At 35.7% G+C, this 13,005-nt stretch overlaps 1 protein-coding gene across 1 annotated transcript; it reads left to right on the forward strand.

Annotated features, from left to right (window-relative positions):
- The first annotated feature begins 7,710 nt into the window (after positions 1-7,710).
- Positions 7,711-12,766, forward strand: LOC122316830 (autophagy-related protein 18a-like). Its single transcript, XM_043133637.1, has 4 exons — positions 7,711-8,912; positions 10,371-10,578; positions 11,420-11,546; positions 12,427-12,766. Exons 1-4 carry the CDS (start codon positions 7,956-7,958, stop codon positions 12,515-12,517), a joined length of 1,383 nt encoding a protein of 460 aa, XP_042989571.1. The 5' UTR covers positions 7,711-7,955; the 3' UTR covers positions 12,518-12,766.
- Positions 12,767-13,005: the final 239 nt, after the last annotated feature.

Here is a 13,005-nt window from a genome sequence, read left to right on the forward strand (position 1 = left end):
TTTGGGATGATTCACTCATCAAATCCGATTATCAAGAATCTCAACCTATAGTTATAATACTAATCTTAGATAATTAAAATTGACAAAATCTGCTTAAGTTTTAAGATCATTGTCAGGGATGTGTTTCGTACCTGGTCGTACTCTATTAGTCACTTGAGGTAGGGAAGCTTGATGGGCCTGGATTGCCAAGAAGCGACTCCAATACCTAAGTTAGTTTGAGTTTCAAGATAAAAAATGGGGGTCAAGCTCTCGAGGAGAAGGAAAAAAATGATCATTTGAATTGTACCTGCAATTGGCTTTCATACCTATCTCAGTGGAATCCTGCATTCCTGATGTCCAGCGTGTCCCCCCTAGTGTTGGACTGGTGCTGTCGTATTTAATACGGTGGCTCCTATCAGGGCGTCTGGCCCCTTCGTCGAGGCTCCACTTGGGAGTAGCATTCAATTGCATTTAATGCAGTGTTCCCTATCGAAATGGCTCTCGACCCACCGAGAACCTTGTGTCTAGGGGTTGCGTCATATCACATGTTAGGACTGTTCATATGGACTAGATTTTACTTGGTCCAGACTGGAACCTGGATAACCGGGTTCCCGGTTATAGTTTTCAGCCCGGATTTGATCCGAGCTGGAACTCGGATTTCTAAACCCGGGTGAACCCATTCCAAGTTTAAAACCCGGTACCCGTGTTTCTTCCTAATTTCTAAAGACGTTACGCCTACGGCGTAACCTAATTTCTAAAGACGCCACAACCTACAGACTTGTTCTCCCTCTCGCTGTCTCGCACGCTCTCACCCACGTCGAATGTCCGAAACTGTAGCCTCCTCTGCCGATCGAAGTTCCACTCCATCGTCTTCAGCCTTGTGCACCAATCGGAGTCAGTTTTTCTCTTGCTCTTTCTCTTGGGTCTTGCTTTTCATTCTGTCTATTGATATATCCACTACTAGTAGCTGGGTCGATACTTCATATTGATATTTGATGGATGTTTGGGTTATTACATGAACTTGGTTTGGGTTTAATTTACCTGTTGGATACTTCATACTTCATTTTGTCTTTAGGAATCTAGGATACGCGATTCTCCAAAAATCTCTCCATGGTCTTTTATTTTTTCTCTATTCAAAAGGAAGTTAACTGTTGCTTGCCTTTTGGAGAATTTTAAATGTAGATTCTGCTTGTTTAAGGGTTACCGAGTGTTATAAAAGAAATTTTAATGGAAAAGCTATAACTGTTTGTGAAAATTTCTTAATGAAAATAGTATTATGTAGATAGTTATTTTTTAGTTTTTTATTTAACTATAAATTACTTTATTAAGGGATTTTTCTTCTTATATATTGCCTTTTTTTTTTCCTCTGTTTGGGTTTTCTAGAAATAGAGGTGAGTTCAATGATACCAAGAACTATAATTTTTCACAATTGTTGTTTAAGAACAAAAAATGAAAGGGACAATGACCTGTTTAAGTAAGTGTAAGTCTACTGGTTTTGATTTTTTTTTTTATTTTAAAAAAGGGGTTTAGTTGTTATGGTGGTTGGTTTTAGAATCAATATTATAATGCTCCAAGAGTTCTCTTTGGATGAGTTAAATTATCTCCTACGGTCACTCAATTTATGTATTAGTTGAGATAGTAGCATTCTTTATTGATTATACTCACCATAACAGACTTGGGTAATGTTTTTTTTTTTTCCTTTTTAGTTTGTTTTCTTAAATTTTTAGGGCCTTAATTGTGAATATTGGGGACATGATGGAGAGCTGGACTAATTGTTTATTCGGGTAGTTTATCGTTCTATTAACTTGTTATTCTTGAATGGTTTGATATTGATGATTATTATATGTTGATGTCTGTATGCTTTTTTTCCTTTTGTTAAGGGATGATTATTATATCTTGCTGATCATAGTAATATATATCACCCAATAATCTTGTATGTTTTAAAGGATAGCTTGAGATCTTCTTTAGTGTTTTGTTTACTGCATGGCAATCTCTTTATACCCTCAGATTTGTAGTAGCAGTTGTGTTCCTCGTGATTGTGCACATTCATAGAATTTGCATTAGGATTGTGATGAACATATATATATATAGGATTTGTAGCAGCAGTTAATTTCTAATTGTCAATGTTCTTGATACTAATTCAATTGCATTACACATACTAGTTGCTTCGAGGGCTCAAATATTATACATCAAATTTGTCTTAGCTATATATAAATATTAGGAATATTATACATCAAATATTAGGAATTTGCCAATGGTATCTTAGCTATCTATAAATCAAATTTGTTTTGTTGATTAAATTAGGGAATACTTGGCCTCTCTTTCTTCTTGTTTGACTATATATTTATACAACACTACCATGTACGGATTGCTTAGAGGCACCTTTGATTCCTACTCTGTAATAATATTGGGCAGTATATATTATTACTCTATTTTCAATGCAACTTTGATTCCTACTCTGTTTTCTAAGTCACTCTCTCAACCTCACCGTTGTAGAGAGAGACCCTTTCATGTATCTGAAATTATTCCATATTTTTTCAATCATAAAAGTTCAATCATGTTAAGAATTGAGTGTTTTGAATTTTTCTTATTTCAAAACTGGTGGGGATGTGATCTTGTGACGCCCCCAAATTCCGTTTGGGATCGGACGGACATTTGAAGCGTCAAGACATGCAACACAAGGTTACCTGCCCCCGTTCATGACATATAAGATGCAATATTCCTAACATGCATCTAACAATATGCAATATTCGCAGCGGATAAATTTTTTCTTTAGCAATACTATGCACCAAATTGAAAATATCTCAAATGCTTAAAACATACTTCATACATAAAAATCCATTGAACAACTAAGATCACAACACTAGTCCAAAATGGTTATGATCCAAAAAGTAGTAGAGATGCAACTCAATCGTACAAGTAGTAATTTACGTTAATTACTATATCAACATTTATGTCGCACCGTCACTTAGTCAACTGTGTCTAGTTGATCAGTTCCTGATTCTCCTTCAGGTCCTGTAACAAGATCTACCATTTGGGGGGAATGGTAGTTGGGACTACCAAAGTGAGATTTGATTACAAATCTCAGCAAGTTAACAAAAAACTTCCATACAGACTAATGATACATGTATGACAGTAAAAGCATAAATGCATAATCAAATTCATAAGTAATTAAAGCATAACTTAGCGTACAACATAACATAATTGACATAACTTAAATTGAATCATGAACTGAACTTAACTTGACATGAACTTGATCTGAAACTTGACTTAGCATGAACTTGCTCTGAAACTTGAATTAACATGAAAAATACATACTCCACAGTTGTTGTGGCCCCATGTATTCTACACAAACTTGACTTAACATTAAAAATACATACTCCACAGTTGTTGTGGCCCCATGTATTCGACATAAACTTGACTTAACATGAAAAATACATACTCCACAGTTGTTGTGGCCCCATGTATTCTACGTGTAAATACATACTCCACAGTTGTTGTGGCCCCATGTATTCTACACAAACTTGACTTAACATGAAAAATACATACTCCACAGTTGTTGTGGCCCCATGTATTCTACGTGTAAATACATACTCCACAGTTGTTGTGGCCCCATGTATTCTACGCATCACAATTGTAGTAAAATACATACTCCACAGTTGTTGTGGCCCCATGTATTCTACATAAACTGAATATACTCAAGATGAAACGTGACTGGAATATGAAAGGACTGAAGCCCTGACGTAACATAACGTGACTTGAACATAATTTGAAATATATAACCAACTTGAGATAATAACATTTCGTAACATGGCATAACATATAACAGACAACATATTTAGCATGACATATTTGTAATGTATAGTAATACATGACAGAATATATTGTGTAACAGATAAAAATTGATGACAGAATAAATTCTGTATAATAGACAATTACATGATAACTTGGCATGGCATGACATATATGATAACATACATACATACACTGTAATTCTTTTACTTAGCACACATACACAGTAGACTGCTAGTAAGTTAAAAGCTAACTTACCTCGATCTCCGCGTTTCTTATAAAACCTCAAGCGCGATCACGAGGAACTGTAATTAGTGATTCTAAAAGTTAGTACTAAATCACTAATAATTTGAAATATGGAAAAATACTAACTTAAAGAGTAAAATTTCCATTTTACTTCCTACATGTAGGAAAATGACCGTTTTACCCATAACTTAAGGATTTTGCATACTAACTCCAAAAGTCACCAAAATTTACATGCCTCATGTAAATTTTATCCTCAACTCAAATATCAATTTAGAAAAATTTAAAACTAATCACAACTATTAAAACTCCATAGGGCCGAAATTCTCATATGCTATTTCTATTGATTTTTGTTTCTAACTTGTTTTGATCAACCTTTTGATCTATGACTTATAAATATGTGATCTTCAAACCAAACCATCACATGGTTTAAAAAGATGTCCTAAAACATATATAAGCTTCTAATTCAAGATCACATGGTTAAAAATTAACCAAAACATAAATTTAGCCAAGAACATCCACACTTTGGCTTATCTGAATATCTCTTTGTATAAAATTTCATATCTTTGAAACTAACATCAAATATCTTCAAAATAATAATATAACATGTATATAAGATGCTTAGGATCCTCCAATAAAATTATCAAAGTCATTAGAATAGGTTTAGACCACCAAAGAGTTAAACTTTCTCAAAATAGAAACTGTTTTTCTTCTTCCAGTTTCTAAGTTTCTAAATCTAAGCAAATATTTCATCAAAACCTTCAATCATGCAAAAATCCTCAACCAATAGTCATATATACATGTTAAAAATACTCCATAAAAATTTCGGACCAATATCTATCCATTAGCTTGGTCAAAAACTCCAAACTATAACATATTCTCCAGTTTATCTCCCAGAATGACCTTTCTATTGTTTACACAATATTTTACTGACCAAATGATCTTCAAATGGGGCAAATAAGATATCCATGTAAACTAGACTCAAAAAGGAACAACTTATATGAAGGAGACTTTATGATAAAACACTTACAACAGCTTCGAAATGGGCATGCAAAAGAACTCCTAAAAGCTGTCCGAGAGAGAATGTTTGATATTCTTTTAAAGAAACGTGTAAATGAAGATAAGTTCGTGGGTGATGGCTGGAGATGCTTATGGAAGAGATAAGGGAGATGATAAGGCTAGAGTTGAGAGTTGAGTGTGGTTTTCTCTTACCCAAAATATCTATAAAATATTATCTCAAAATATTCTATCCAATAATATCTATAAAAATCAGCTCAATATATTTTCCAAATGTGGAGTAGACTTGGAAGAGTAAGGTGGCTAAAATCTTTCTATGTGTATTTTAAATCTCTATTCTTAAGATATTTTTCAAATGTGTATTTTGCTTAGGTGTCATGATCTCACACCTTGATTTCCTTCACAATTCCATCTAATGGTTTCTCTTTGTGCCAAGTATCTAATACTATTCATTATGTGTGGTTAAGATCTTGCCAAGTGTCCAAATAAAATATCGCTATCCTAATTTGGACATTTCACACTATGATTTTGAAAACACTGCGCTCAGTACATTTACCGAGGTTACTATTCACTCCAAAAATAAACGTAATAAACTTAGTACTGAAAAATTCTAAATATTTAATTAAGCCTAGTGGTGTAGACTATAATGTATTCTGACACTTTTAACTATCTCAAATAATTAAAATCGCATTTCTAGCACCATAGTGAGTGATAACACTAACTATGTTGACAAGCTAAAATTTATGCGATTAGTCGATTCGTGTAAACTTACAGAGTTTTCACGAGGTTCCTAAAGTCAATAGAAATTCCTTAATTGAATTTCTAGCGGGCTGTTACAGATCTTATTAAAGAACAAAACCAAATAAGCTTGCAAAAAAGTCCAGTCATCTGTTTTGAGTGTTTTGGCTTTTTCTTATGATTTTGTTGTTGTGATGAAAGTTAAATGTTGCTTGTTCTTGATTAGGTGGGTTATTTTTCTTCGTTTCTAGGTTGAACCTCAAGTAAAAGTATTTTATGACAGTTGTGCTTGCACTTGCAGATTTCTTATATGGAAAGCCTTGATATATCTACTAATGGTTTCACTAATGAGGTGATTCTTGAAACAAATGGTGTTGCTAGGATTGTCCTTTTGTTTTTTCTTCTCCATTGTTCAAGTTATCGTTTTTCTTGTCCATTGTTTCAACTATAAGACCAACTCATGGGGGAGGAATACTATTCAAATCAATCAATTGAACCGCCTATGAAGGTTTTATTGAGCCCAAGGTAGCGATTCAGCCATTGTTTCGGTAGTAGAAAGGGTCGATGGGTTCTGTGTTTTATTGCAGCTAATATGGAAAAAAGCTTTCCCATAGGTGGGTGTTTCCCTGTTTTGGGATCCATGGGGAAGGTTTGCCATGGCCTAAGGTGACCCCAAGGCTTGTTTGTTGGGATTTTCTTGTATAGGAGCATTCCATCTAGCCTGGAATTCTAGAGAACTATGTTCTTGGTGAGCCAATAAGGGATTCATTGCAAACCCTACAAGAACAAGTTGATTTTACATGAACGTGACAAAATAGTTTGGTTTGGATCATAAAATGCCAGCACTTTCAAGCACACCCAAATATCATTGTCTACCTTATCAATCTTTCACGTTATCGTGCTATTGAGAAACGACATCACTCACACATAATAAATGATAGGCCTTCGGATTTACACAATACCATTTGCATTTATTAATGATTAGCATGCAAATCAACCCGCTAATTCAAATGAGCATTAACCCTTTGATCGACACGTTTTCAATTTCAACCTATGATATATTAAAATCAATTACAGTTAGAATAATTAATTCCACTTGCTACCTCAAATGATCATAAAAATATACTTATAAAACAGACATTAAAAAACAAAAAAAAAAAGCAAAAAAAAAAAAAACTAAAACCCGGTACCCAGATTTTCGAGTTAATAAAATCTAGATTAAGTCAGGTTTCGACCCAGGGTCATAACTGGGTATTCTCGGATACCTGGTCTGGTACCCGGTTGAACACCCCTATCACATGTAATGTGGCATTCCATGTTAGATACGAGACCTCGATCCATATCAATCATTAGACATGGGGTGGTTGGGGTGCGCTTGGAGAGGAATTGCCTTGTCCTTTTCTCTCCTGGTTTGGGCCTTCTTCTTAACCTTTGGGGACCTTCTTAATACGGGGTCTTTCCTTTGATAATCAGGTTGGGCCCAACTAATCGAGGGACAATTCCAATCATAATATTAAGGATATATAGGACATTTGGATATTTTATATATTTTCAAAATTTGTTATAATTTTATTTTCAAATATTACTCAAATATAAAAAGACTTCTCAATTTTAAATTTTTAACTTTTTCATCGAATAATTATTTAATCATAATTCAAACACAAAATTCAATATATTTTTTTCAAACTTCCAAACAAAACATAAAAAATAATACAACTTTTTTAAATTTTAAAATAAAAATTATATTAAAAAATTATATTCAAACTTTTCATTTTTATAATACGTTTCTTCCATTTTTTCTTTTTCATTTCTTAAAATTTAATAAAATATTTATTCACAGACAATTCTAAACGAGCCCTAAATAGTTACTGTAGCGTTTAATATTCATGCCTGTCACGCGGTTGACTCGGATTCGATCCGCGGCAATGCGGCATGGTGTTTCGTCTGTTTCACTATTTTTTGGCCGGGCCGGACCGAAGTAGTATGCCGTATGAGCCTTTAAACATGGGCTGGGTCTTTAACGGAACATCGTTGAGGAAGCCGCAGTGCAACCGCTTTCTTTAGATCAGAAAGTTGAACAGGACCCCAATTGTTGCTCGTTGTTGTAGGTTCGGCTGCAGTGTGTGAAATTCGAACTCCTGAGATTCCCTATTCACTCCCTCTCTCCCTCTCTCTCTCTCTCATTCATGGCCACCCTCTCTACCTTCCCATCCCCGCCCTGGCCCAATTCTAACCCTAACCCCAACTCTAATCCAAACCCTAATTTTGTCACTCAAGAGGAACAGTCTATTCCCCTCGACTCTCAGAACGATTCGGCCATCTCTTTCCGATCAATTGATTACCAATCTATCGGATCCCATGGCGACGAACCCGACGACCACGACCACGATCAGAACGCTAATCCTAACATCTACAAGGCGTTTCCGGCGCCATATGATCCGCCAACGCTTGAACCCCATGGCCATGGCCGTAACGAGAACCCTAATCCTAATATTCCTAAGCCGCTTGATCCGCCAACTCTGCTCCACCTGTCGTTCAACCAGGACCAGGGGTGTTTCGCTGTGGGTACTGACTGCGGGTTCCGGATTTTCAACTGCGACCCGTTTCGCGAGATCTTCCGCCGGGACTTCGACGACGGGGGCATCTCCGGAGTAGAGATGCTCTTTCTGTGCAACATCCTGGCTCTCGTCGGCGGGGGACCCCACCCTCAGTACCCACCCAACAAGGTCATGATTTGGGATGACCACCAGGGCCGCTGCATCGGCGAGCTATCTTTTCGCTCCGACGTCCGCTCCGTACGGCTGCGCCGCGACAGGATCGTAGTCGTACTGGAGCAGAAGGTCTACGTGTACAATTTTACCGACTTGAAGTTGCTCCACCAAATCGAGACTATCTCGAACCCTAAGGGCCTCTGCGCGGTATCCCAACTGGCGGCGTCGCTGGTCCTGGTCTGCCCCGGGTTGCAGAAGGGACAGGTTCGGGTTGAGCACTATGCTTCGAAGAGAACCAAGTTTATCATGGCGCACGACTCGAGGATTGCCTGCTTCGCGCTCACGCCTGACGGGCAGTTGCTCGCTACGTCGAGCTCCAAGGGGACTCTGGTCCGGGTTTTCAATAGCATCGATGGAACACTTCTTCAAGAGGTATTTGATTGTTTATTACAAATCCGAAAGATTGAATCTATATTTAATGAACCTCTAATTGATGTAAATTTTGTAGTTTATGAGCAATTCATGAATTAATACTTATTCGGTGATTGGAAATTCCTATAGTCACTTCCTGTGAATGGAGTGATTAGCTTACTGCAATGCTTAGAATGAACGTATGTTATGCTGTGTAAAATGCCGTCGAGTTTAGGGTTACTTGCAAGGGGCACGGTTGAAGGTTAGTGATTAGGGAGGAACCATAGACTTCGATTGAAGTTTCCCCTCGGCAGTAATGGAACAATGACTGATTACTTCACATTTTGAATCTCTTGTTGTGTTAAATTGTTGGTTTGAAATAATGGGTATTGTCGACTTCGTGAATTCTTTCATTTGAGACTTGCACTAAAGAATGTGATATAGCGATTACTGAGATTCTGTTCATGTCGGATCTTGCAAGTAAATTCAAATTTGTCATTGATAATTTTTTACTTAAGATATATAAAGCTTCAAGATAAATGCAGCTGTAGAAGCAACATTATCCTCTATGCTGTATTAGGGCAATTTCCTTTATTCTGACAGTTACAAACATATGATGAGCGGCACTGATATGATTGAGTGGCAAGGCAAGAGAGGATGTAGTTAGCTAAATGATATTTTTGAGAAGTTAAGAGGATGCTTTTAGTAAAGAAGAACTAAAAGCTTTCTTTTTTAGAACTCTCTGTACTTGTGCCATTGCCGTTAATTTTAATAGCCAAGATTTTCATGATTTTCTTGTATCTATTACCCCTACGTAGTTAGGGCATTCTTTGTACTGAACATGGCTTTTGCCTATTCTTTTTAATTAATATACTTTGATTTACTTATTAAAAAAAAAAAAAAAGTTAAGAGGATGCTTGTGTTGAAGTTGTATCAAGGGAATTAATTCATTTTTAAAAATCCAATCATAATAATTACTTAACAGATATTTTTTTATTAAATAAAGAAAAATACTGATTAGTGGCGCCTTCGTTTATTCAGCTTCAAAACAATTGTGGTTGTGGATTTTCTAACTTAAGCTTACTGGGTATTTAAGCCTAAGTGACATTTCTTAGTATCAAATCATGTGATTTTCTAGATTCCTGGATTACTTGTAGCTTGGTAGTTTTGGAAACCTCTTTGCTTAATTTGGTCCTTAGGTTATCTCAATCAGCTGCCTTAACTGCATCCATTAAGGAATAATGTGGAATGTTACAAATCCAATAAATAAATAAATAAATAAATGTGGTATGTTGGGTTGTCATCTTTTCCATGTTTATTTTTGTTCCACCTTGAAGTCCGACTGTCCGAGGAAGTTGTCTGGTAAAAGTCTAAATACATAATTTCCAATGCAATCTCTTTCATATTGGTTCTGATATGTCATTATGCAGTTCAAAACATTTTAGATACATTGTGAAATTAACTGGACATTGCATGTAGGTTAGGAGGGGTGCAGATAGAGCAGAGATCTACAGCTTAGCATTCTCTTCAACAGCCCAGTGGTTGGCAGTCTCAAGTGACAAGGGAACCGTCCACATTTTTAACCTTAAGGTTAATCCTGGATCACCTGGGATTGAGAAGTCACGATATGCATCTGATTCTAATCTTGCTGTTACTCAATCAAGCTCATCTCTCTCTTTCATTAAGGGTATACTACCTCTTTTTTTATTTCTTTAATTTTATGTAACTTTTTTACCTGTAAGGCAAAAATATATATTTTGTTGTCTACAAGTGAAGTTTTGTTTCGGAATGTCCATGCTGATATTTAAAAAAAAAAAAAAAAAATATCATGCTGGGTGTTTGAGGGAACTAACATATTCAACAAAGGGAAGCTAATTAGTGGATGATGTAATTCATGAATGACATGGTCAATTAAATAGAATGCAATGTAATCATGAAGTATGTCACCTCTCTTGAATTTGTTGTGATATTTTTCTTCCAGATGCTTTATAATGATGACTACCAAATTCAATTGAGGTCAATGGGTGGGTCAAAAAAAAAAAAATTTGAGGTCAATGGGTCTTATGCTAGGCATATCTGAAATAACTGAAGTTAATCTCGTGGAACTTGAGACTTTTATTAATAGAGGCCTAAATTAACTTGATGTTATAAAGAGTTCTTCTATACACTCTTTAGATGAGACTTCTACTTTTTTTTCCCCTTCCAATTGCTCTAAAGGCTAGATATCTTGTTATTTCTTTTTAAAGAGCCAATGTATTTGTCCTATAATATTGTAATATCACACATGAAGTTAACTACATTGGTACTTTTGGGGCCGGGCCTTGTCTTAAAAGCTCATTTTACGTCGTTGCCTGTGATTATTGCTTGTTCGGAGAAATCGATACACTGGCAGCTGAACTGGTTAGCTGACCTGCCACATGTGAAAGAGCATAGGCAATGGCAAATGTATAATGTTCTTGTTTGCTACCAATGAAGTATGTTTGTCTTCTTTTTTAGGTTCTGGGTCTACTTAACCTTTGCACTTGCAGGAGTGTTGCCAAAGTATTTTAGCTCAGAGTGGTCGGTTGCACAGTTCCGCTTGCCTGAGGGTTCTCATTACATTGTTGCTTTTGGTCACCAAAAAAATACCGTGGTAATTCTTGGCATGGATGGAAGGTAAGACTAATGTATATAAAGCACGACTCCTTATTCAATTTAGGAAAGCCATTATAATACTTGTGTGCACTAATATCCATGTACAGAACTATTATTATACCCCCCCCCCCCCCCCCAAAAAAAAAAATTTTTGCCATGAATGATGTTACTGCTTATTTGCGCACGCACACACAGACTACCATATAGGGGCGGTCTTAAAAGAAGAAACAATTTTTATATTTTTATTTTTCTGACATATTCCTTAAGGTTAGCTTGATTATTACACCATTTAATTGTGCAAGTTTCATAACCATCAATTCATCCCTTGTAATGTACCATATTAAACAAGTTCACTGTTAGGCACTATGGAGGTCTTCACATAATGCTACATCACAATAGACAATGTATTTTTGAGAAATTACTCCATCTTTTACTTATATATGTATACATATATTTCTAATTAACAAAAGAGTAATTATACGTACAGTCATAGAGTGTACAAGCGCCGCACAATCGCTTTGAAAAAAAGTAGGGTCCACGATTAAAGAATTATTATTATTATTTTTTTTCATGTGGGTCCTGTATTTATTCATTTTTTTCAAAAAGATTGTGCGGCGCTTACGCACTCCACGAATGTAAATATTATTTCTCTTAATAGAATACTCCATTTTGTACATATTTATATTTAAAATTAACAGAATACTCCATCTTGTACATATTTATATTTATAATTAACAGAATGCTCCATCTTATAAGCTGCTGCTCATTAGATAAGCTGGAATTAGGTGTGAATTCATATTTCTTTGAAATTGTCTTGACGATTTTTGGCAAAGATGACTAAAATAAGCTGTTCAATAATCTCAACATCCAGTTTAATATGCTATTAACTGTTTATATGCAGCTTCTATCGTTGTCAATTTGACCCGGCCATTGGAGGAGAGATGACGCAGCTGGAATATCACAACTTTCTGAAGCCAGAAGAAGCTTTCTGATGCCACGTGTACATATTATATCGTTGCGACATATAATATTCTTTTGTTAACTTTGGTTCTTTTCTTTCCTTGATATAGGATATGGGTAATCACGTTGTAAATATACGAGTAGTATAAATTATGCTACTGGCCTTCCAAAACCAAAAAAAAAAAAAAAAAAAAAAAAACAAGTGAAAAATGAATGCAATAACTTTCTGTATCTGTTCATCACATAATTTAAGATGCAAGTGGTCGTGCTGGACGCGTATACATCTGATTCTTCAATCTCAGTTGTATGCTTGAGCATGAGATTTATTCAAGGTATTTCTTTCTGTGTCGTGCAGGTTCTTCTTCAGAACACCTGGCTCTTTAAGTTGAGGAAGTCGGCGAGACTATTGGGTTTTTTTTTTTTTTGGTCCCTTCCTCCTCTCTAAGCAAGCAAGTCTATAGATAAACTGTAGATTATATGATATAAGATTTAATAGGGTGGGAGTTTTTAATAATCATCC

This window comes from Carya illinoinensis, chromosome 7 (genome assembly GCF_018687715.1).
Source record: "Carya illinoinensis cultivar Pawnee chromosome 7, C.illinoinensisPawnee_v1, whole genome shotgun sequence".
Taxonomy (NCBI): domain Eukaryota; kingdom Viridiplantae; phylum Streptophyta; class Magnoliopsida; order Fagales; family Juglandaceae; genus Carya; species Carya illinoinensis.